Here is a 24,327-nt window from a genome sequence, read left to right as displayed (position 1 = left end):
GTTGGTTTATGGGTTTTTAAATTATTCTATTTAAGTATTTCTATAGATTTCGATAATAAAAAGACTTAAAGACTGAAATCACACGAACAATGCTGTTGTAAGCTACAACAAGTAATCATTAGTGATGAAATTCATGAGTGTGATCTAGCTTTTACACATCAGTTCAACAAACTTAAACAGAAAAAAATAGTAAAAACAATAGAATACAAAAACAGAACTTTAACCTTTGCTCGTCATGAGCTATGCAAAAACTTTCTGAATTAATTGCTTCAGTGAATGATTACTGAATGACTAGTATAATGACATTCCTTGGAAGAAAAAAAAATCACTTAACTATTCCAACCACTAATGCATAGACATGGATTGTTTCAAATTCGAAGAATGGATGTGCTGTTTTTGTGAAATGTTAATATAAAGATGCAAGTAATATGTTGTTCCAAACCTGTATAACTTGGCCTACTTTCTTTGGTGAAACATTCTGATGAATGTTAGTAACCAAACTTTTCTGGTGCCCAATGGTTTCCATTTTAAAGAAACGATAGATAGATAGATAGATAGATAGATAGATAAACACACACAAAAAAAGATTTGAAAAAAAAATCAAGTCAGTAAAGATGTTTATCACACGGCAAAACCAGTTATATTTTATTTCTCTGAAGCAGTGTAACAAAGTGTCCATAATACAAATACTATATGGGTTGACTGATTCAGTGTATAAAATAAGTCTTTATTATATTGACCAAACACTTGCTTTTGTATAAAATACCGTTTCTGATAATAAAAATGATACAGTGCTCTAGAAGAGATCGTCTAATTTGGCTGTACAATGATTTGATAAATCGAATGAAAACGTTTTGATTATTAAAAATAAACCAACTGTCACTAGAATGTTGATCATCTTCACATCTGCAAAACAAGTATTGATAATGTACAGGTGTTTGTGTGTTTATCATGAAAGAAATTAAACAGAGATTTAATAAAAGATTTAGACATTTTGTTTATATTAATCTGTAAACCTCTTTTTGCTTTCACATTTTTCTTGGCCATTTATCAGGAACAGAAAACACTGTAAACAGCGTGTCTTAAAATCCCAAGAGTTCAAGCTTATTCTTTTGAAATGGTTTAACTGAGCTCTAAAACTATCTGCCACTGCATTATTACTTTTTAATTTTCATTTTTCTCCTTCCCTTATTATTCTGTGTAACTAATATACCATCATCATCTTCTGCCCACACCTTTCTATTGTGCACTGAAGAGTTTTAGCTATCAAGTACAGATAAACTTTCCTCCCTTATTTTCCTCTTTTTCTTGCTTTTGTGCAACACCGATGATTCTCTTGCCCCAGACCCTGTTCTGTCATGACACCTTTGCATCTGTTTTTCAGGTCTTTTGGGTGCGTCATCTCCATTGACTGCTGTAGCTGATTCATTGTTCTGAGACATGGACATTTCCATGATATTATTTTCAGTATTCTTCTTCCTCTTCTTTTTTTTCTTTCTAATATCTGCAGAATTTTCCAGTGAGTTAACAACGTTGGCCTGTCTTTCTGCATTGGTGTGTTGTATGACTGAGTCAGTCCTCATTGTTTGTATGGTTTCTAGTTCTGCATTTCTATCATCTGGTATGTGATTTATGCTTTCATTCATTTCCTTGTTTTTCTTTCTCTTGGATTTGTTTGTAATTGCTTTAGAAGTCGTCAACATCGGGCTCGGAGACTTTTCAAATGGCACTGTATGATCAGAACTTTCCAAAGTCAGTTCACCACCTACATTTATGATGTGTTCAGAGTTTCTTTTTTTCTTCCTCTTCTTCTCAGGTGCGACAGTTTCCTGGAAGTGTGCATCAGAAGAGCTGAACTCAGAATTGTTATTAACAAAGAAACTTGACTGTTTCCTCTTCTTTTTGTGTTTAGTATCATTTAATTCAGCTTCTGTATTTTCAAGAACATCAATTGGTCTTTCTTCAACAGTCTCTTGCGTAGTTGATCTATCAGTGACATTATCAAACGGAGACACCGAATATACATCCAGAGCAGAATCACTGCCATTCTTCTTCTTTTTCTTCCACACTGATTTGAATTCTGTGATTTCCTCTGATGTCTGGACGTGCTGAGGTTGTTCGGTCTCAGGAGCTTCACAAGTTTCATTTGACAGGATATCTGGACCATTATTGTCCTCTATGTGTGCAGTCTTTGTCCTCTCTTTGTCTTTTCTCTTCTTTTTTGTTCTTTTAGGTTGCATCTCTGTTGTTTGTGACTCACTAAACTGATCAATCTCAACTGATTGAACATTGTCTGCACTATGAGTATCTGCACCAGACTCTGCTTCCTCTTGTTCTTTTAATTTGTGCTTTTTCTTCTTTTTCTCTTTAATGGTAAACAAGCTGTCTGAAAGGACAGGTGAATTAATTTTTTCCAAATGTTCTGTTGTGTTTTCCAGTCCAATGATATCATCAACTTGAGATGGAGAGCTTGCATTCTGACTTTTCTTTTTGCGTTTGGCCACCTTTGACATATGTGCTGCATTACCTTCCAAATGTTCCACTGCACTGCCATCGCTCGGCCTTCTTTCAAGCATCTTCTGTGCTATCAGCCCAGAGACGACATCTAGCTGAGACCCATCCAGATTGGCATCAACAGATTCATGTTGTTTCTCACTTCTCACTTTTTTCTTCTTTTTCTTCCCTGAGCTTAATATAGTTACATTGGGTGAAGAGCATCTTGTTATTTCCTCTGTTGTCTGTAAATGCTCAAATTTATTGGTCTCAGTGGCCTCAATGGACTGAATCACATTATTTCCTCTCATTTCTGAAGGTCTACCATCCATGTGGTCCAAAATTTCATTTGCGGAGCGATCTGTTGTTCTTTCCCTGTCTTTGTTTGCTCTCTTCTTTTTGGTTTTTCTAGATAGCAAATCCGTAGTTGATGAATCACTTTGTTGAAACAACTGCACATTTCCCCCAATATCTGAAGCAAATTCAGCATTTTTTTGCTCCTTTAACTTCTGCTTTTTCTTTGTTTTCTTTTCCAAGAGCCCTTCTGCTCTTTCTGACTGCGAGCCTGATGCTAGTTTTTCCAGTCCAATAATGTCATCACTTTGAAACAAAGAACTTGCATTCTGACTTTTCTTTTTGTGTTTGGCAACCTTTAAGATATGTGCTGTATTACCTTCTAAATGTTCAGCAGTGTTGTCATCGCTTGGCCTTTCTTTAATGACCTGTTGTTCAACCACACCATCGACATAATCAAACTGAGACATAGAGTTCACATCCAGTTCAACAGATTCATATTCTGGTTCTTCAGTCTCATCTCTTTTCTTCTTTTTCTTCTTCTTTACTGATTTGAGTGTAGTTACATTAGGCAGCGGACATCCTGTGATTTCCTCTGATCTCTGTATATACTCAGGTGGATTCATCTCTGGAACTTCACTGGATTGATCATTTCCTCTCAACTCTGCTGGTCTATCAGAGTCAAAAGTTTCATTTGATGGGATGTCTGTAGCACTGTTCTCCTCTACATATTTTCTCTTCTTTTTAGTTATTTTGTATGTCAGTTCAGCAGTTTGTGAGTCACTGAACTGAACCGTCTGAACCGACTGATTTTCTACACTTGGCTCTACATCCTCATGTTCTTTTAATTTGTACTTTTTCTTCTTTTTCCTCTTAACCTTTGTGATAACACTGTTATCTGCCACCGTAGAAAATAAACTTTCCTCCAAGATCTCTGATGTATCCTCCAAATGCAAAACTGATGCTTCCCTTTGCTCTTCATACATTGTTACTCTGTTTTCCACTTCATGTGATTTCTCGTTCTCTCTGGTTGTGGTTTCAACTCCAGCTGGAAAGTCAGAGCTTATATCTACATTTGTATCACATTGTGTGAAATTAATGGCACCCAATTTATCCTTTCTCTTTCTTTTTTTTTTAATAAAGCTCAGTCCATCATTTTTAAACAAAGGAGTTTCCTGAGGATCTGTTTCCATCTCCTCCATCGCCCTTCGTTTACTCAAGTTGAGGCGCTTAGATGAAAATGAGTAACCTTTTTTTAATGGTTCATCAGCTAGTGGTAAATGTTTAGATGATGGTTGGACATTCATGTTCTCCTCTGTAACATCAGAATCCTTATGAGATCTCAACACTGTTTTTCTCTTTTCAGCATTTAGGCCAAGAGGAATCTGGTCTGTCTTTTGGGATTCTGGGTGTTTGGTACTGTTCCTGTCTTGAGTTGTAAACTGCTTGTTTGGTGTTCCTGGTCCAAACACGGACACAGATTTTCCCTCAGTCTCTAATTGAGTTTCATCACTGTCGTTGTCCTCATGTGCATGGAGGCCACCATCACACCATTTTGGTGTTCCTGGTCCAAATATGGACCCAAACTGTCCTTCTGTCTCTATTTGAGTCACATCACTGTCTTGATCGCTCTCCTCCATGCTCGCTGTAACAGATGCTGCTTTATGACTGTTCAATGGCCTGAATAAATCCTCTGAGCCAAAGTCACTGTCAGTCTGTTGAATATCATCCTGTATAGAAATGTCTCCCCCTTGGGGTGGCAACAAAGAATTGCTTTTGTTGAGCAGGTTAATGTCTGACATCAGGTCATCCTCATGATCCACTGCTGGTTCTGTAACTGCCTCCACAGAGTTTCTCTGTCTGGCTTCAATTACAGAAAAATTATCTAAATGAGAGTTCTCAGCACACTGGACAGAATCTGAGTGTTCAGCATCATTTAATTCAGTTTCTGTTTGATCAACAACATCACTTGGTCTTTCTGCAACAGTCTTTAAACTTGTTGATCTATCAGTGACATTATTAAACTGAGACACTGAATTTACATCCAGAGCAGAATCAACAGATTCATACTGAGATTTTTCACTGCCATTCTTTTTCTTCTTCTTCCTCACTGATTTGAATTCTGTGATTTCCTCTGATGTCTGTATGTGCTGAGGTTGTTCGGTCTCAGGAGTTTCACAAGTTTCATTTGACAGGATATCTGGACCATTATTGTCCTCTACGTTTGCCGTCTTTGTCCTCTCTTTGTCTTTTCTCTTTTTTTTTCTTTTAGGTGGCATCTCAGTTGTTTGTGACTCAGTGAACTGATCAATCTCAGCTGATTGAACATTGTCTGCACTATGAGTATCTGCACCAGACTCGGCTTCCTCTTGCTCTTTTAATTTGTGCTTTTTCTTCTTTTTCTTCTTTTTCTCTTTACTGGTAAACGAGCTGTCTGAATGGACAGGTGAATTAATTTTATCCACATGTTCTGTTGTGTTTTCTGATTGCAAATCTGACACAGTGTTTTCCAGTCCAATGATGTCATCAGCTTGAGATGGAGAACCTGCATTATCATCATGTTCAATGTGAACTATTGCTTCTGTAACTGCCTCTATTGAGTTCCTCTGTGTCTCTTCAATTACCACTAAATGATCTCCATCCATGTTCTCGGCACACTGGACAGTCTGCTTAGTAAGTCTATGTCTGCAATTGGCAGAATCTGAGTGTTCAGCATCTGAACATGAAGCTAAAGCCGCATGCATCTCATGTTGTTTTTGCTGCTCCATAAAGAGAGAGTCATCAGACGATTCTGATGATGTGCTGACTGTAGCTCTGCTTTTGGGAGCTTTGAGTTTGCTATCTGATTGTTTTTTAAAAGAAGCACTAGCCTTGTTTTTTTCTATAGATTTAGTTTTTCTTTTCTTCTCTTTTCCTTTGGTGTTCAATAGCTGCTCTTCGTTGTCATCTGAAACTGAACCCTGAATCCTCATCTCCAAGAAGGATTGTGGAAGCCATTTTTGTTTGTTTCCTTTAAAGTAACTTGGAACAAAAATGGATCTATCCTGGAAAAAAATAAATAAATCAATAGATTAGGTGAGCATGACATGATTCTTCAGAAATAATACTAATATGCTAATTTGCTGCTCAAGAAACATTTCTTAGTATTAATGAAAGTATTAATTTCTTTATAAAAATAAACAAAATACCAAAATTATATTAGTACTGTACTGTCAAAAATTCTAATTTTACACTACTTAATACAATATCTTCAACATGAATGTATGTAGATGTTACAGTGACTATATTTCTATATATAGAAACAAATGACAAATAAACATAAAACTTAAGCAAATTTTGTACTATGTAAGTCCATAGTAATTACATACCACTTTTGTGACCTCATGATCACTGTTGTGGTCGTCCCCCTCAGAGTTATCACTTAGTCTGAAAAGTTTATTCATCATGAAAAACTATTATATTCTGTTTAAACTTATTTCTGTTTTGTTTGTTTGTGATTAGAACTTACTCAGACTCCAGTAGAGATGGACTAATTGCTCTTCCTGTGTTCTCACAACCCTCCTCAATTTTCCTTATGCATTTTAAGAACCCTCCCATTTCTGAGTTCTAAAAAAAAAACAAGTAACATTTTTTAATACACATGCATAATTTAACAACATGTTATAGCATAGGAATGTAGATGCCACATTTGACCACTCCAGACCAGTCCACAAGTCTGGCATCTTTGAACATTCAACGTATCGTCACTCACAGTAAAAATCAATGACTTTGCCAAAATGCCAAAGAGATTTAATTTCCTGAATAAATGGGATAAGCTTTTAAATGTGTTAACTCAATATTAGAGGTTTTTACACTATGTTAGCTTTTGTGTAAGCTAACACTTTTGTCCTCTTGTGAAAAAAAGTGCTATAATATACACTATTTTAGATTAGATTAGATTCAACTTTATTGTCACTGCACATGTAAGGTACAAGGCAACGAAATGCAGTTAGCATCTAACCAGAAGTGCAATAAGCAGTAAGTACAGAATATACAAGGTCTATAATATGTACAATAACTATACAGATAATTATTATGGGCATAATTTACAGATTTTAAATACTATTAGCATGATATAAAGATAGGTGTACTATGGACATACTATACAGGTGGATTATGTAAAAGTGTCTGTACACTATAGGCATATTTTTAGCTTGTTGTAAATAAATAAATCAGTCAGATGTAGTGTTGAAGAGGGGGAAGAGTCTGTGTGTGTGGTGTGGGGGGTGTTGAGGGGTGTCAGGGGGCAGAGTTCAGCAAGGAGACAGCTTTAGGGAAAAAGCTGTTCCTGAATCTTGTGGTCCTTGTCCGGAGGCTCCTGAAGCGCCTCCCGGAGGGCAGGAGGTTAAACAGTCCATGGTCAGGGTAAGAGGAGTCCTTGAGAATGCTGTGAGCTCGACGTAGACAGCGTTTCCTCTGGATGTCCTCAAGAGCAGGAAGTGGTGTCCCTGTGATGCGTTGGGCAGTTTTCATCACCCTCTGCAGTGCCTTGCGGTCAGTCACTGAGCAGTTCCCATACCAGACTGTGATGCAACTGGTCAGGATGCTCTCAATCGCACACCGGTAGAAGTTCACCAGGATGGATGAAGACAGCTGGTTCTTTTTTAGTGTCCTGAGGAAGAAAAGGCACTGGTGAGCCTTACTGACCAGGCTGGAGGTGTTTGTGGTCCAGGACAGGTCCTCCGAGATGGTGGTTCCCAGGAACTTGAAGCTGGAGACATGTTCAACAACCATCTCATTAATGTGGATGGGGTCATGCGTGCTTCCTTTCTTCTTCCTGAAGTCCACAATGAGCTCCTTAGTCTTATTGGTGTTAAGGAGCAGGTTATTGTCAGCGCACCATGTGGCCAGGTGCTGTACCTCTTCCCTGTAGGCAATCTCATCGTTGTCTGTGATGAGGCCAATCATTGTGGTGTCGTCTGCAAACTTAATGGAGTTGGATCCATGCCCAGGCTTGCAGTCATGGGTGTAAAGGGAGTAAAGGAATGGGCTCAGCACACAGCCCTGTGGTACACCAGTGTTAAGTGTGATGGTGGTGGAGTGGGTGTGGCATGACCGAACATGCTGAGGCCTGTTGGTCAGAAAGTCCATAATCCAGTTGCACAGGGAGGTGTCAATGTCCAGGTCTCCAAGTTTTGTGGTCAGCTTGGAGGGAATGACGTTGTTAAATGCTGAACTGAAGTCAACAAACAACATCCTAACATACGTGTTGTTATGGTCCAGGTGTGTGAGTGCAGAGTGCAGCACTGTGTATACTGCATCCTCTGTGCTCCTATTTCTGCGGTAGGCAAATTGGTGTGGGTCCAGTGTGGGTTTGAGACAGTCTTTGAGGTGTGCTGGGACCAGTCGCTCGAAGCACTTCATAATGATGGGTGTGAGTGCTACGTGGACATGGGTGGCGGTGAGTTTGAGAGGTTGGTTGTCTGCTGAGTGTGTAATTTTGGTGGCCGTCTCCTTGCTGTCACTGTTGAAGCGAGCATAAAAGTGATTTAGCTCGTTAAGGAAGGAGACGTCCGTGACCGTTGGAGTCGAGTTGCTCGACCTGTAGTCACTGATGATCTGGATGTCCTGCCACATGCGTCGGGGGTCAGAGTTGGAAAAGTGTTCCTTTACCGTCAGCTTGTAGCAGTACTTGGCCTTTTCCGTGTGAGAGCCACATGCAGCCTGAGAAGCAAACATACTCCAGTCAGTGTGTTGAAACCTGTCTTGAAGTAAAGAGTCTGCTCCAGTTGGCCACACTTTGATGGTCCTCACTGATGGCTTCACACGATTGATGAGGGGTGAATACTTAGAGGTAAGAAACAAAGAAAGGTGATCAGACTGTCCAAGGTGGGGGAGGGGGGTCGCGATGTAAGCTCCATTAATGTTTTGTCTCCTCTGGTGTGGCAGGAAACATGCTGGTGAAATTTGGGGAGCACTGTTTTTAATTTGCAGTGATTAAAATCACCTGCGGCAATAAAAGCAGCCTCCGGGTGAGCAGTCTGTTGTTTACTAATGGCTGCTTTAAGTTCGTTCAAAGCAAGCTTGGCATTAGCATCCGGTGGAATATAGACTGCGGTTATTATGGTGGAAGTGAACTCCCGTGGCAGATAAAAAGGTCTACATTTAACCATGAGAAACTCTAGGTTAGCTGAGCAGTGTCTCCCAACAATTACAGTGTTCGTACACCAAGCTTTGTTGACATAAATGCACAATCCACCACCTCTTGTCTTGCCGGAGTCATCTGCTGTTCTATCTGCCCGGAACGTGTAGCGTCCGGCTAGCTCAATAGCATTATTGGGTACGTCGCTGTGTAGCCATGTTTCTGTGAAAACCATGACATTGCAGTCCAAAAGTCTCTTACTGTGGGTGATGCGAAGTCGTAACTCATCCATTTTATTCACCAGTGACTGCACATTAGCGAGGAAAATGCTAGGTAAAGATAGCCGGAGCGGTGTTAGCTTTAGCTTGACTCTTAGACCTCCGCGCTTCCCCCGCCTTTGTTTACGATCTCGACGCCGCCTGCGAGCACTTCCGCCCAGCCGGTTAGAGTGCGTAGCCTCGGGTGTTCTAGCGATCTCAGGGATGAGTCGAAGACTGGTGATTAAACTGCTGGAAAAGTCCTCACCGATATCCAAAAGCTCCTGTCGGGTGTATGATGTTAAAGCAAAGCTGTTCAGTACGAACAGACCCGAGATGAGCAGGAGTAATACTGCAAAATTGCAAAAACTGGAGAGACGCTGAGCCTCGCGATGTGTTCGCGGCGCCATCTTGGTCATCAACGTACCATAAAGTAAGTGTTTAGTACACTTATGGAGCCTTTCCACTGCACAGTACGGCTAGGTACATTCACTTTTGGGGGGTTTTCCACTGGATACAGTACCTGGTACTTTTTTTAGTACCACCTCGGTTGAAGTTCCAAGTGAACCGTACTGTTACCACAACATGACGTGAATCTTCACTATCTGCATCACTGAACTTGCAACACAAACGAACAGCTAGATTTAAATCAGCACAGCCAGCGAAGGATCGAACACAACTATTTTGAACAAGCACACCTTTATTTTAACAAATAAAAAGTTGTGTTGTCTGTTGCGGAAGTACAGACATTCCTCTCACTGATAGCAGAGGAGCAGATCCAGCAAAAACTTGATGGGTTTTTTTTTTTTTAGTAGTCCTGGCAGTAGAGGCGGCACAACTATAATGACGTGGATAATCCCACCCACTATTAAGCGATACTAAACTGCAGAGAAAATGCAAACCATGCCGAGCCATGCTGTACCGTACTGAGCCAAGGTGAATCGTACCACGTACTGGAAAAGTGCCATTAGAACACTTTCATAATGTACTTAAAGTGCTCTGTTATCATGCACAAATGTGTACTTAATATACCAAAAAGTATTCTTTAGTACTTAGTAAGTTAATCTTAAGAACATCTAAGTGTACTCAACTATGCTATTTTGGGACACCATGAATATGAACTAAAATGTGCGATTAAGATATTTTACTAGTAGTACAACTGAAACCAACATTTATACACTTAAATATACTCATCATACATAGAAAATACACATTTAAATCTCCAGTCCATAAATTTGGCCTCTTTATCGCTATCTTTGTTTGAAAACCTGCAAATGCAGCTCTTTGTGGAATTATCTTCATTGTGTGGGTTGTGCTCTGCTGCGGCTCCAGCAGGTTCACACCAAACCGTGCAAATGATCATTATTGTTATACAATAATTACCGTATTTTCCGGACTATAAGTCACACTTTTTTTCCATAGTTTGGCTGGTCCTGCGACTTATAGTCAGGTGCGACTTATCAAAATTAATTTGCCATGAACCAAGAGAAATGAACTAACAGAAAACATTACCGTCTACAGCCGCGAGAGGGCGCTCTATGCTGCCAGAGATGCTGCACAGTGCTCCTGTAGTCTACACTAAGCAGCATAGATCGCCCTCTCGCGGCTGTAAACGGTAATGTTTTCTCTTGGTTCTAAATAAGTGCGACTTATATATGCTTTTTTTCCTCGTCATGACATATTTTTGGACTGATGCGACTTCTACTCAGGTGCAACTTATAGCCCAAAAAATATGGTAATGTTAACAACATCAGCATTGCGTGACTGACTATTGTGTATTAGCATGTAGATTTCGATTTCTGTACAGTCTAATCTCTAATTGTCATACCACTCAAAGGTCATATTAAATTCTTTTAACCCAAAAGCAAACCATGCTCCCTTCGAACTGGCAGCCTGCGACTACACAAGATTTGTATTTTCAAGAGAATCAATCAGAAGCACACTGAAAATTGGAAAATAATTCATTTCACATGTGTTTCACAAACACACAATCCTTTCTGGATTACAATCCACCATCAAAATGGTATTTTAAATGATTCTAGCTGCTGTGAGAAAGGGCTATAAATGATCCCCCACCTGCAGGATCCTCACATGCGATAGCCTAGAAGCTGGGAAAACTTTTTATGTTTACAGACATGATCTAATGATGCAGCAGCATACTCTAATTTCCCACAAAAACCTACAAGTACCCCTCAAATTAAAGATAACCATTGTGAATCAGGCTAAAGTAAGGCAATAGTTTTGAACACTGGCTGTGTCAGAACACATATCAAGAACTCCCTTATTGGTTCTGCTATGACAAATATGACAAATAGGAGTGTTCTGTCACTCAATGTATGAGGTGACCAAAATGAAAGAACACTGGACAAAATAGTCTCAAGTCCAAATCACATTATCAGTGGTGAGAAGAATGTTGACAAATTCATTGTTTCTGCAAAGTAACTTACATTAGGTTAAGTGCTGATCTATATTTAGGATACATTTAATAATGATTCATTTCATAAGGCACAGTATACTATACAATTCATATGAAACACAGATCCAATTGAATCAGGTTAACATTGGAATGGAACACCTTTATTAAAATATCGTCGCTGTCGGGCGGAAACCTCGCATGTCCAAATTTAGTAAATTTCATATAATTTTTCACAAATCGATGCTATTGTTCAGTACCCACGTGGTTCTGTTATTTTTACAAATTAATAAACAATCTAAAGTGTTGAAAATAGATTGAGAGCAAATCTCTTAACTCCATTGGACACTTTAACTGTCTGAGAATCCTCGTAACTCCACCTCTTCTTCACTCCACGGCAGGAGCTTCCGCGGCATTTTGTGTCCTCAGGATTTAAAGTTGCAACGATTGAGAGATCCTCATCGAGCAACACGTAAAGCAAGCCTTAACTCTGATTTTATCTGTGTTAAACTATGAGATCAATTATTGATGTATTTTAAATGTCTACTTATTACTAGGCTTATACGTATGCATTGAAGTTTTAAAATGTATCTAATTTCTAATACTACTTGTATTGAATTAAATGTTTTGGATACCAGCATTAAATTATTGTTTTTATTATTATTCTACTGACTCGAAGTTGGCACTGTGCATAAATTGGCACTGTGTGTAAAAAACCCCCAAGTAGGCTAACAGGTTTTATTTATGGGAGAAAAAAGGTCTGTCTACTGGCACCATGTAAACCTGTAAACCTATCTTTGCATAACTCTGTTTTTTTTTTTTGACAATAACGAATGAAAATAGTTAAGTTAGATACATTTGAGTAGGCTTGTTTTGTTAAAAATCGATAGCTGTAATGCTTAGGTGCAGAAGGAAGCCTGTGAACCACAAAGGTAAGTTTGCGTGCAGATTAGGCTAATTTCCGCCTATTACAGCCTAGTCACCTCATCGTTTTTTGTTTTGCTTCACTTTTATAGCTCTTAAACGTTTAAAATGAGTTTAGGAAGATGTATGTAACCACAGTTAGCTTTGGTTAACTATTGAAGCCTTTTCTCTTGTCAAAAGGCTCAACGTGACCGCCGACTTTGTTTGAGGCAGATTAATTTCCGCCTTTATTTTTCCAATTGGATGTTTGCGGTGGTACGTGACGTAAGCAGTTACCAGCTCACCATGCCCTTGGTACAAGCTACCACGCCCTTGGCGGTATAAAACCATCCTGTTCCGTCAAAATCACTTTAGTGAGTCAGGAGTTGGAATTGCGAGTATTGAAAGCGATCAGGACAGAGTATTTTAGCATATATTTAGCATAGCATTTATATAGTTATTTTGATTATTTTGTGTAGCCTATGTCATTGATTAGCATAGTTGTTAGTGTAACCATAGTATTGTTAGAAGCATAGTTAGTTAGTAGCATAGTATTGCATCAGTTAGGATAGCTTCAAGTTAGCATAGATTTATTTACAGTGGTCAGGATGGTACGTGCTGGTTGCAACAGCATGGACTGTATAGTTTTCCAGGAGACTTGAAAATTAGGCGCCAGTGGTTGCATGCACTTGGCCTGAAAGACTGCGAGTTCCCATCTAGAGCTGGAGTGTGCAAACTGCATTTTACGCGGGATTGCTTCTCCAACGCAATGGAGGAGGAAATGGGCTTCTCCACACACTCATGCTGAAAAGCGACGCAGTGCCTTACTCTGAGACTTGGACCCATTCTCTCTTGCACGGCTGCTTCGCTAGCATCATTGGATGCCGATTGCAATGCGGGAGTTAAGACCGCAGTTTAAGCCAGCAGCTCGAATTGATATGGCTCAAACCCTGGCTCTGTGTCCACAGACACCTCGACATCCTCCACTTCAGGTGAAGGTAGGGGATAAAAGTCCTCTACTTCAAATTAACGCTCTGTTGCAAAGCTACTTGCGTCACTAGAGTCACTCTCCATTTTAGCGACTCTGACAGCAGCTGTCAATTAATCCGTCACTGTGGGTCTCAGGTTCACGCCCCACCCGCTCACCCCCGCCCTCGGTTCATCCCCTCTTTCTACGCTGTGCTCTGCCCACTTTTCAGCATATTTCAAATATTGCCAGTGGGTTGAGTCAGGCTCTGATCCGGGGTTTAGTTACCCTTTAAAGCCTTATCTCTTGTCAAAAGGCTCAACGCGACCGCGGACTTTGATGAACACTGCTGGCAGCAGCGACGTCTGTGTCCGTATCATTCTTATCAATGAGAGCGTAACCTTGTATCTCCCCACTCCCAAGTCATAAATTAAGTCACTAAATTACAATGTCACTTGCAATTGCTACTTTCACTCTCTGCTACCCGTGACGTCAATTGCAATCAACTCAAATCGTGCATGTTGTCAATGGAGACAAGACGCTGTGGTGGAGATTAGACAATTAAACCTAATTTAGTACTATAACGCACAGGGTTCTGCAAGAAAAAGACAAGACCGCAAGCAGGTGAGCCCAGAATAAACGCAGTTTCGCGTTAAGCATTTTTCCATATAGAATAAACTGTCTACAACTCATTTATATCACTGTCTTTGTCCATTAACCTACATTATGTGTTTTATTTATAATGATTTTCTATAGGAGGAAAACGTTTAATGTACAATTTAATGCACTGCTTTCTGTACTTGTCTGCTTGCCTGTACGGAGTTGATCCTTTTAAAATCACTTAATACATTTCATAATGCACGTTTATATTTGCTGGTCTGTATATACGTTGAGTCAACAACAAGACATATAGGCTAGGCCTACTCAGAGCTTAATTTGTAAATTGCGAGGTCCCGGAACAAAGCGGGGTAACGGATCCGGCATGTGATTACAGGAGGGAGAGGTAACGGAACACTCGCGCAATCGCATTGCTGGACCAGTTTAAGTGATTTTAAGAGCGTGCATCAGTTGCATTTAGGGTCATGAAAATACCATGCGATTTTAAAACAACAATTTCCGGGCAAAAAGTTGTGGAATTTTATTTTTCAAATCTCTGTGTTATAGTTATATTTAATCAGGTCCTACATTTCTGTGGTTTTAATAATTCTCGCAGCTTTCAAGTTTATAATGCGGTAAATCCCTGCATTTATTCAACATAGCTTGTAGGTTTAAATAATAAAATAAATCCACACAAACAAGATTCAATCAGTCATTCGAAATCATAAACTCTCTCGGAGCGCGCTTCACATCACGCATCTTGTGTGCACTTCAGCGACCTGCTGCAAGCTGCGATACAAGACTCACTCGCATTTCGATCGGGACAGCTGACAGAACTGTCACTTGACTTGACTAATCGGGTAATTGTTGCATTGTCAAAAAATTTATAATTTGCAAACCTTTTAAGTATTTTAAGCCATTTGGTACTCGCGCGCTCCACATGTTGTGCCCTCGCAGTCACATCCAAAGCTCGCGCGTATCAAGCCTCCTCGCGAGTATTAGCCTTTATAAGAGTTATTTTTCGTAGTTTGTTAAGCAACCAAATACACACAATATGATGTCTGATGGTTGTTGACAAATAAAACAGTTTCATGGCACTCTCTACTAAAATACAGGGGGGGAAGGGGGGGGGGATCAAATATTAAACAACACTGCGTCTTCAGTGTTTGTGTTGTATCAGACACTTGCAATTAACATCAGGCTATATGAAAAACAAGCTCAAATTGAGTTAACAAGGTCTTTGGCCGGCGAATGATGAGATCTGTGTTTTGTCCGCATCTGAGGCAAGTGCAGCGCATTATATGCTATCATCACCTTTTACAGGCTATATAACGTTTATTGTTGCTATATGGGTGCTTAGTTTTTCTTGTTGTTTAGTAAACTTGGCCAATTTCTTATGATATAAACGATAAAGCGCTTATGCACAGGATATTCAAAACGTACAAAAGTATTTTGGCTAGAAGGGAAAAAACACTTCTCCAGTCTTCAAACACACAAAGACATTAGCCTTTACAGACAGTGTTTGAGTAAAGAAAATGCAGACTATTCAAACAGTTATTGGTTTACCCTTGCTTTGCGAATAAGCAGAGATCTGTCTCATTCAGGCGGTGCATCAGGTTTCGCTTAGAGCTTGAGGATCCAATGGCGTAATTAAGTTTTACTGACAAGCGTTTTAAATACTTATCATTGGTTAAATATTTTTAAAACCCTCTGATTTAAAATAATAATAACTAATTATAATAGAGATATGAATTTTGGTTAATTTTTCATGGCACATATCTGTCTGCCGTACGGAAACGCCAGCCCTGGAGGAGGGGGATCCGCCAAAATGAGGTGCAGGATCGGATTTCGGAGGTGCTGGATCCGGATCCGGCTTGTTCTGGCACAAATTAAGCTCTGGGCCTACTGAATTGACTTTATCATCTTAGTGTGTTATTAGGCCACATTAAGAGTTTTGCAGTATGGGAGGACAAAGTTTGCGCATTGTGTTCATAGCCACCTGCTTACCTTTTAGTACTTTAAATAATAACTATATATCGAATTTGGTCTTTTAATTGAACTTAATGTATCTTAATACATTATGCCATATTAAGTGTTTGTTTTTTCTACAGGAGGAAAACGCTTAACGAAAGACTTTGTGCATTGCGTTCATATTCTGCTGTTCTGTGGCCACGGTCCGGGATTGTCTTTTTCTTGCAGGACCCTGTATGTTATAGTACTAAATTAGTTTTAATCGTTTAATCACCACCACAGCGTCTTGTCTCCATTGGCAACATGCACGATTTGTGTTGATTGCAAGTGACGTCACAGGTAGCGGAGAGTGCAAGTAGCGATTGCAAGTGACATTGTAATTTAGTTTCTTTTTTCTTGTCTTCACCACCTGGCTACTGTTGTAAAATTTTGAGAGAATAAAACAAAAAGTAATAAAAAAATTCAACAAAATAAAAAATAAAGACTGCAAGTGACGTCGCTAGTGGAAGCACAAGTGTCTGAGAGTGGAAGTCTGAGAGTGCAAGTGCAAGTCTGCAGCCAGACCTTTCTCGAATGGTTACCAAAAGCAGTTTTTTTTTTCAAATGGTTGCTGCTAGAAAATAAACTAAACCGCCTGAGAAGACAGGGCTCATTTGCCCAAAGAGTGTTTGTTTGTTTAGTTAGATTGCCATTTGTTTTAAGACAGTAATTTAATTTGTATTGTGTGAAGTTAAGTTATAGTTTTATTAAAAAGCTCATTAAGTTCATACTGCAATCCTGACTCCTGGTTTCCTGTTTGTGCTATGGTAAGGTGTTATCTTTCGATTTCAATCTTTGTTTCCATATAGTACAAGGTGCCATATGAAATATTTCATTATTAGATGTATCTTATATTTGAATTTCTCAACATTCTTCTCACCACTGATAATGGGCTTTGGACTAAATTATGTCAGTGTTACATTTTCATTCATTTTGGACACCACATACATTGAGTGACAGAACACTCCTATTTGTCATGCTATATTTACATTTATTTATTTACTATATTTACATTTATTTGGTATTGCTGGATTCAGCACAACCCCACCTTTCCAACAAGCCATCATATGTGTTTCTATGATAATCCCAGGCAAAGCAAGCACAAAGTAAATGAAAACATTCTGCATACATATTAAATTTGTGCATGTCCGCTTATTTTAGGTATGTGTTTACACGTCTCTAGTTATTCCATACATCAAGATATTCACATCCAGTCTTTTCTAGTAGTTGAATCAACTTCCTGACTACGAACATGTCAAGTTTCAAAGCTCTCAGAGCTTGTGTGATTGATCTGCATTAGTTTATATGCCTTAACTCCCATACGGACAGGCTATATTTTAGTCCTTTATTGGTTTTGGGGTTTATAACAATATCAGTTAATTTAATCTTAGCAATAAAATATTTTTAGCCAAGAATCCATTTCATATATGGGAGACCTTAGAGATGAGGAAAAACATTGTTGGGTTTAGTTCTACCTCCGGTAGGGGTATCTCAAAAATTCAGGGGCATTGTCACTAGCCTAACACTACACAAAGGAATTTTATAATTGTTTTAATGGAAACTATAAGAATTTCTATGTTTTTTTTCAGCAGGGTAATGATACCCATACTGTGCTGCACACTAACAATATTAAGCTGAAGCTTGACTTTGCAAAATTAGCAAATCAAATTGCAATATCGGTCAAAAAAAACCTGCAGTAAGATATTTTCCCCAAACCGCACATCCCTACCCCCTCTCCAAAATAGAGGATTACTCAGTAAATATTCATCCATAACATTTTATATTTTGGCTTTCATCACTGTATATGTCTATCTTTCTTTAGAGAAAATATTAGCAAAATCTAAATTTTGAGCCAGGGACCTCTGGTTGAGTTGACACGGAATGACCCTAATGTTATTGTATTAGTTTAGCTAGTCACAGCTAAACTAGTCACAGAACGTTCTCCCAACATTCGTTTTTGGTTCCCGTTTGGTTATTTTTTTGGGAACCAAATACTAACGTTAGGGAAACTTTCTTTTTAGGTTATATTTTTTTGTAATCAGAAAATAACGTTCCCAGAACGTTGCAGGGTGGTTATTTTTAAATAACTTAACTTATACAGAATGTTCCCTAATGGTTATTCTCAGGTTATTTTTATAACCCTATAAAACTATCTTTCCAATGAAAACATTGCAGATGTTAGTGTAATGACCTTTACAGAGCCCTGAAATTTAATCCAGCATTTATTCAAATACAGACATTAGATCAATCAAAACGCGATTTTAATAATAATATTTAGACAGGGTTAAGCGCTGAGTGATAACAGATATAAAAAAATTGTGGGATTGTTTAATATTCATTTACTGCCCGCCTCTGATCTGCACGTACTTACACCTGTCTTCCACAGAGAGTCACATACACGCAGAATTGAAAAATTAACGGTCATTCAAAATTTATATATTTATGAGTGTAAATATGATTTCAGGAGGATTTAAAATGCCTAACTGAAGAGAACACGAATGGGAAAGTGTCCAAACATTTGACTGGTACTGCACTATAATATACACAAAGAATATTGGTCGATATCAATATTGATATCACTTTTTTTAACTCCTAATATCGGCCCCAAAAACTCATATCAGTCGGGCTCTAATATTCATACATGTGAACATGCGACAAAATTCAACTGTGCATCTCCAATCATAACTATACACATGCTGGCTTTGACCATTCCTCATTTCTAATGAGGCATCTATGTACAGTGGTGGCCAAATATATTAAAATGGTTTTGAGTCAGTTATTTCTATCTATTTCCAAAGATTCATTTTGCCATTAATTGTAATAATTTTTGTTTGCACAAGGAGTCTGACAATGGCCAGTGCTCTACACAGATGTCTGATCTCAACTTCATCCAGTCTGTCTGGAACTGTGACACACTACAGCAAAAGATAGAAATAACAGACTTAAAACCATTTTTTAGCTTTTAGAATATACTAGTGTTCTAATAATTCTGGCCACCACACTGTATATCTATGATCACAAGTTCACAACTACCAGTGACAGGACTGCACTTTTTAATTTATTTACATTTAATATAAAATAATTATAAAAGGACATAAGAGAAATTAATAACATAAATAAACCCCACCTCTAGAATCTGGCTCTTCTTTGAGGACAGGTTCTGTCGTCTGAGTGATTTCAACAGAAATGGAAAGGTAGTTCTTTGAGGAGGAAGATAGATTAAACTCTTTCTTCTCTTTGGGCACTCCACACGCTGACCTCCACTTCCCCTCTCATGTTCAGTGTCTTCATGCTCTCTCCCATTACCAGAATCATCAGAGACGGACTCTGGTCTCTTAGATGATCGAAGTCGTCTTTCAGTTCGGACTGCTTTAGTCCTAGACTGTGTTATAAACAAGCTCTCACCAGAGTCACTGTACAGGGGAATGCAGAGATGTGATGCAGTGCATGAGAAATCATGTTCAGGTGAAAGACTTCAAATTAATCATATTTGTGGTCTTTGGAATCTCAAAACATTATTAGATGATTTTTGCTAGGGCTACACAAAGATTAAACAAACTGATTATTCTGTTCAAAAATTTCGTTTGAGAAGTTGCACTCATATGAGCAAAAAAAAAAGAAAAAAGAAAAAGTCAACTCAACTGCAATGTTTATTTTAATTTATTTCTCTTCTCCCAAAAGATAAAATATTGAAATTCCAAAAATTACAATAATTTCAAATTATGTTAATGTTTCTATTAAAACAACAACAAAAAAAGACTTTGTATTGTAGCACATGAGAAACAATCAAGCATTTTAAAATGTCAAACTAATGTATACTTGGATCATTTTCAGTCTGGTTTCGGACGGCATCAGACCATAATCTAACTGCATCATAACCTCCACACCAAAATCTCAAATGGACAAGAAAGGGATTGATTTTTTTGTGAATCGCTTAAAAATAAAAAAAAATTGTGAGGCCGGAGATTTCAAGCTTAGCTTGAAGTTGTTCCATAAATGGTGCTCAGAAGTAGCTGTTGAAACTTGAAATGGAGCAGAGGAGGCTTGAAGGTCAAATTTATTAAAAACTGCAGGAGTGTGTGATATATTATCTGCGATAATACTGTAATTGTTGGTTTAACAATGTGCAATTTGACATTGATTATTTAGCAAAAAACAAAAACACATAAATTACTTGAAGTCTAGAGACTAAATTTAGAGCGAGGTACACATTTAGAGTTCTTTCACTGCATGATTCAATCTATTAACAATACATTTAGAATGATCACAAATTCAAAACGTGGTCATAAAATGTTTATATTAATACCACTTCATATAGTTAATCAAATTAAAAATTATCAATTAAAAAAATCAAATTAAAATTAATCAAAGTGTCGCTCTCTCTCCAAAAATTACCAGGATTACAAATGTAATATAGATTTTTTTACAGCTGTTAAATAAACAAGAGGAGACACCATATTTCCTGTTTGTGAGGTATTTTGACAAAAAAAAAAAAAAGTCAAATTGATTCAACCGTTTAATGATTCAGTTCAATCGCAGTGAATCACTTATTAACAGTGACTTGCTGCCACCTACTGGCATTTTCTTTTCACATTTAAAGTCTATTTGTATTATTTAAATAAATTCAAATAACAGTATTCAAAGTTTTTTGTTTAATATATCAAACATAATTCATGCTTTTGTAATTGCAGGTTAAATGCATTCATGTCCTGCATTAAACAATGTGTATACATCTGTATGCCACTTTAGATGCAGCATCTGTGTTTCCTCTGCATTGCAAATATTAATTTAGTTGATACTGATTTCAGAATTCAATTATTAAATGTAAGAATTTGACTCAAGCTAAATGGACACTTTTTTTTTCTTTAGAAAAAAATGGCTTTATAAATCTAAACATGCCCATAAAATGTACAAATCTATTTAAACTTATCGGAAAAGATTAATTTTTATCAGTGTGAACTGACCACCACACAGAATATGAAGAATATAAAAAAACTTAAGGAGCCAGCTGTCCATGGCAGTCCTTAAGATACCAGCACAATAACACACTCAGCAAAATATAGTATAATTATTATTTTGAATAAAATCCCAGAAAATATTGAGATATTATTTTCCATAAATATCGCACACCCCTAATCATGACTTAATTACTTGGTGTGATTCTGGAGTTTCAGTAGTTCTGAAGTAACAACTAAACACATTCTGGTGTCTTAGAAATTTGACAAGAATATGTTTTGTATCCAGTTGTTCATGTTTTTATCACTAGCAGGGTGTAACATCAGTGAGGTTACTCAATGACGTTCCCAAAAAGACCATTAGCTTCGTCTGACCAGATGTGACCAGAACAAATAATCTGACTACATCAAACCAGGCCTATCTTCACATTAGATTCAGTTACATTTAGACTTGGCTATTAGTTGTTTATAAATTACATGATGTCCTAGGCTAGAATCTAATGCCATATTTATAGACACTATATTATTTTTGAATAAACCTAAAAGATCACTCAAATCATCATGATAAAGTCAATAAAAATACTAAAGTGTTCACTCAAATAAAGTAGTCTGTTTAGCAATTATACCACGCACAACTGGCACCAACTGCCAGATGTTGCATTATATGATTTTACTTCTGAATATCTGAAAAATATTTATCATATATTAATAATTTATTTTTAAAATACTATTAAAACATCAATTATTAATAATTTTAAGGACAATTTTATTTCTAACTTCAAGGTGTCCCCGTTACAGTGTAATTTCACAAAGTGCTGAGGAAAATTAATTAATTAACATGAACTTAGGTTAAATTGATTCCAGTGCATGTTCAGCCTCTCACTGAGGAGGTACTTTCCCCCACTTTTCTCAAAAACTATTGGTCCTAAAGACATCACTCAAAGTGTGGACTGTAAAATAGGTTTTCCCCCCAGAGAATGAGCAGAGCACACAACTTGTTTGTTTGTCTGTCTGTCTGTCTTTCGACAACGGAGGAATGGTCGCTGGCGTGCGGTGAATAGCGAAAAGTGTACGGAACATGGTCTAGTCTACGACGTTATAGAAGGCAAAATATTTTAAGATTTATAGAAGCAACACAAACGCACGTCTAGTTTCCAATTCAAGTCTTGTTTTACCTGTCCGAGGAAAGCTTGCGGGGTGTAGCATCGCTTCTTTTCTCCACGGTGCTGGTGAACTGCTCAAAACACTCGTTGATAGAGTCAACAACATCAGGCGGCGGAGTTTCGAAGATGAGCTCCGAGTGCGGATCAATGTCGATCAGATCGCCGACGTGCGCCACAACCGGCGCCTTCTCCCGCGTGCTCGGCGACGCAAGCTGGGCTGTGTCGTCTTCGCTGACGAGAGCCATACTTCAATCCACTGATCTCGTAAATTATCATGTATTCCTACCACGAGAGACTTGCGCGATGTCGAATATCACGGAGTCGCGCAGCCTTGACGGGTGCTTTTGAAATACCGGCTGTTTCTGCAGCAGATTACGCACGAACACAAAAGAACTGGTCAAAAGTACATTAAAAAAAATTGGAAACGTTGTCTCTATGTTAAACATATCCACGTGTTGCACGGTTCTGTTTTCATTTTGCGGGCGCCATTCGGTTAGCCAGTCTTCTTCTTCCAATTTAAGGGGGGTTGGCATCCAGCTTATTGGTGCATTACCGCCCCCTTCTGCTCCGGAGTGTGGATCAGATATTAAAATAAACTTATCCGATTCCCTTTTCCCTAACACTTATATACCACTCACATAAAACACACACACAGCACACTTCAATTATCCAACAAATTCGGTTTAAGACGCCTGCTTCTCTTAAAAATATCATCAATATTCTGCTCTGTGCCTTATTTATGCTTACCCTTATTGCAATCTCCTGCAACCCAATCTCTGTCAGCTTATTCTTCAATGCCGTCCTCTCAGTGTTGCCAGCTGCTTTTAGACTAGCTAAAACTGGTAGTTAAATGTCACTAGATGACATCATAATGGCAAATTCACAGATCTATATAAAGAGGAACATAGATCAGTGGTAAAGATGAGAACTTAGATATGGTTCGTCCAAGAAGTTGATATATTTGTTCATAAACTTTTGAAAAATGTCTCAAAAAGGGTGGGGAAGTCACTAAATCTAGCTACAAAATTGCTAAATTGGCAACACGGCTGCCTCTGTGCTTTGTGTCATGATTACATGCTCCACAGATTCCTCTTCTCAACATTCCTCACACAATCCTGTCTGGTGCCCGCCATTCAGTTCTGCCCACTTGCCCAGGAAATACATCAGCAGGTGTTTGGTAGCGTGCATGTGCACGTCATCCATCTAAAATTCAAAATCTAAAAGTGTTTAATCAAATGATTCCACTTAGGTTTTTTCTTTCTTTCTTTTTTAAATACAATTCAAGTACAAACCTTTATGGCATACAGTATCTCTAATCAAACACATTATTTTGTGGGTGTTGACACGATGTTTAAGAAAAACTTAAAAAAAATAAAAAATACAAGGTAATATAATATAATATAATTAGTGGTGGGCATAGATTAATTTTTTTAATCTAGATTAATCTCACTGTGATCTTGAAATTAATCTAGATTAAAATGGCTCATTCGAATTCTGCCGAAGGCATTCAGAATATGTATGCTACCCAAATAAAATTGACAAACAGTAAGTCTTTGAGAAGGGGTTTATCAAGCTAGGTGGTGCATTCTCCTGTTTCCAAAATGCATCACAAAGTGCTTGAAAAAGCTGTAAACTAATTCCACATTGCACAAGGTGCAAACATCCTTACGCCTGTTTCACACTTACTCCGTCTGCAGTGCGTATGTGTTTTTTACGCACCCATGTTAACGGATTCCAGTTGCGTTCCAGGAGCGTTGCGTCTGCAGCAGTGCAGCGATCGTTTATGTACCGAGTAGCGAACTGCAAACGTGTCCTGTGTGAAAGCACATCGAGTCTGTGCTGCACCACATACGTAACGCACACGGACTGCATACGCACTGCAGACGGAGTATGTGTGAAACAGGCGTGAGCAGGGCCGTAGCTGGGGTCAGCGGGGACCCGTTGAAGGTTGTACCAGTTTGAAATTGTTTAATTTGTATGTTCGTTTATATTTATTTATTTGTGCTATTTACACCATGTTTAATTTTTAAATATTTCTTTTTCAAGTTTGTAGGTGTCAAGGTACAGAAACCAAATAATTAAATGTAAAATAGCACTGGATAGTCTTCAATGTAAAAATGAAATATACAATCAAACCTACATTTATCCAGACAC

General features: G+C 38.2%; 1 protein-coding gene across 1 annotated transcript; it reads right to left on the bottom strand.

The window, feature by feature from the left end:
- Positions 1-613: 613 nt before the first annotated feature.
- Positions 614-22,678, bottom strand: pho (phoenix). Its single transcript, XM_059549965.1, has 5 exons — positions 22,186-22,678; positions 19,183-19,468; positions 6,296-6,393; positions 6,156-6,213; positions 614-5,831 (listed from the first exon to the last, which is right to left on the bottom strand). Exons 1-5 carry the CDS (start codon positions 22,416-22,418, stop codon positions 1,260-1,262), a joined length of 5,247 nt encoding a protein of 1,748 aa, XP_059405948.1. The 5' UTR covers positions 22,419-22,678; the 3' UTR covers positions 614-1,259.
- Between the last annotated feature and the right edge of the window lie 1,649 nt (positions 22,679-24,327).

The sequence above is a fragment of the Carassius carassius genome, chromosome 5 (assembly GCF_963082965.1).
Source record: "Carassius carassius chromosome 5, fCarCar2.1, whole genome shotgun sequence".
Lineage (NCBI taxonomy): Eukaryota > Metazoa > Chordata > Actinopteri > Cypriniformes > Cyprinidae > Carassius > Carassius carassius.
Note: the sequence above shows the minus strand (reverse complement) of the source record. Positions and strands in the feature narration are given on the sequence as shown.

Bases quoted from the DNA above. Each gene is read 5' to 3' on its own strand.
- pho (XM_059549965.1), bottom strand. From the start codon at position 22,418: ATGGCTCTCGTCAGCGAAGACGACACAGCCCAGCTTGCGTCGCCGAGC. The intron at 19,469-22,185 runs GTAAAACAAGAC...TCCCCTGTACAG, and splicing joins CGCAAGCTTTCCTCGGACAG to TGACTCTGGTGAGAGCTTGT. The intron at 5,832-6,155 runs GTATGTAATTAC...ATTTTTTTCCAG, and splicing joins ATCATGAGGTCACAAAAGTG to GATAGATCCATTTTTGTTCC.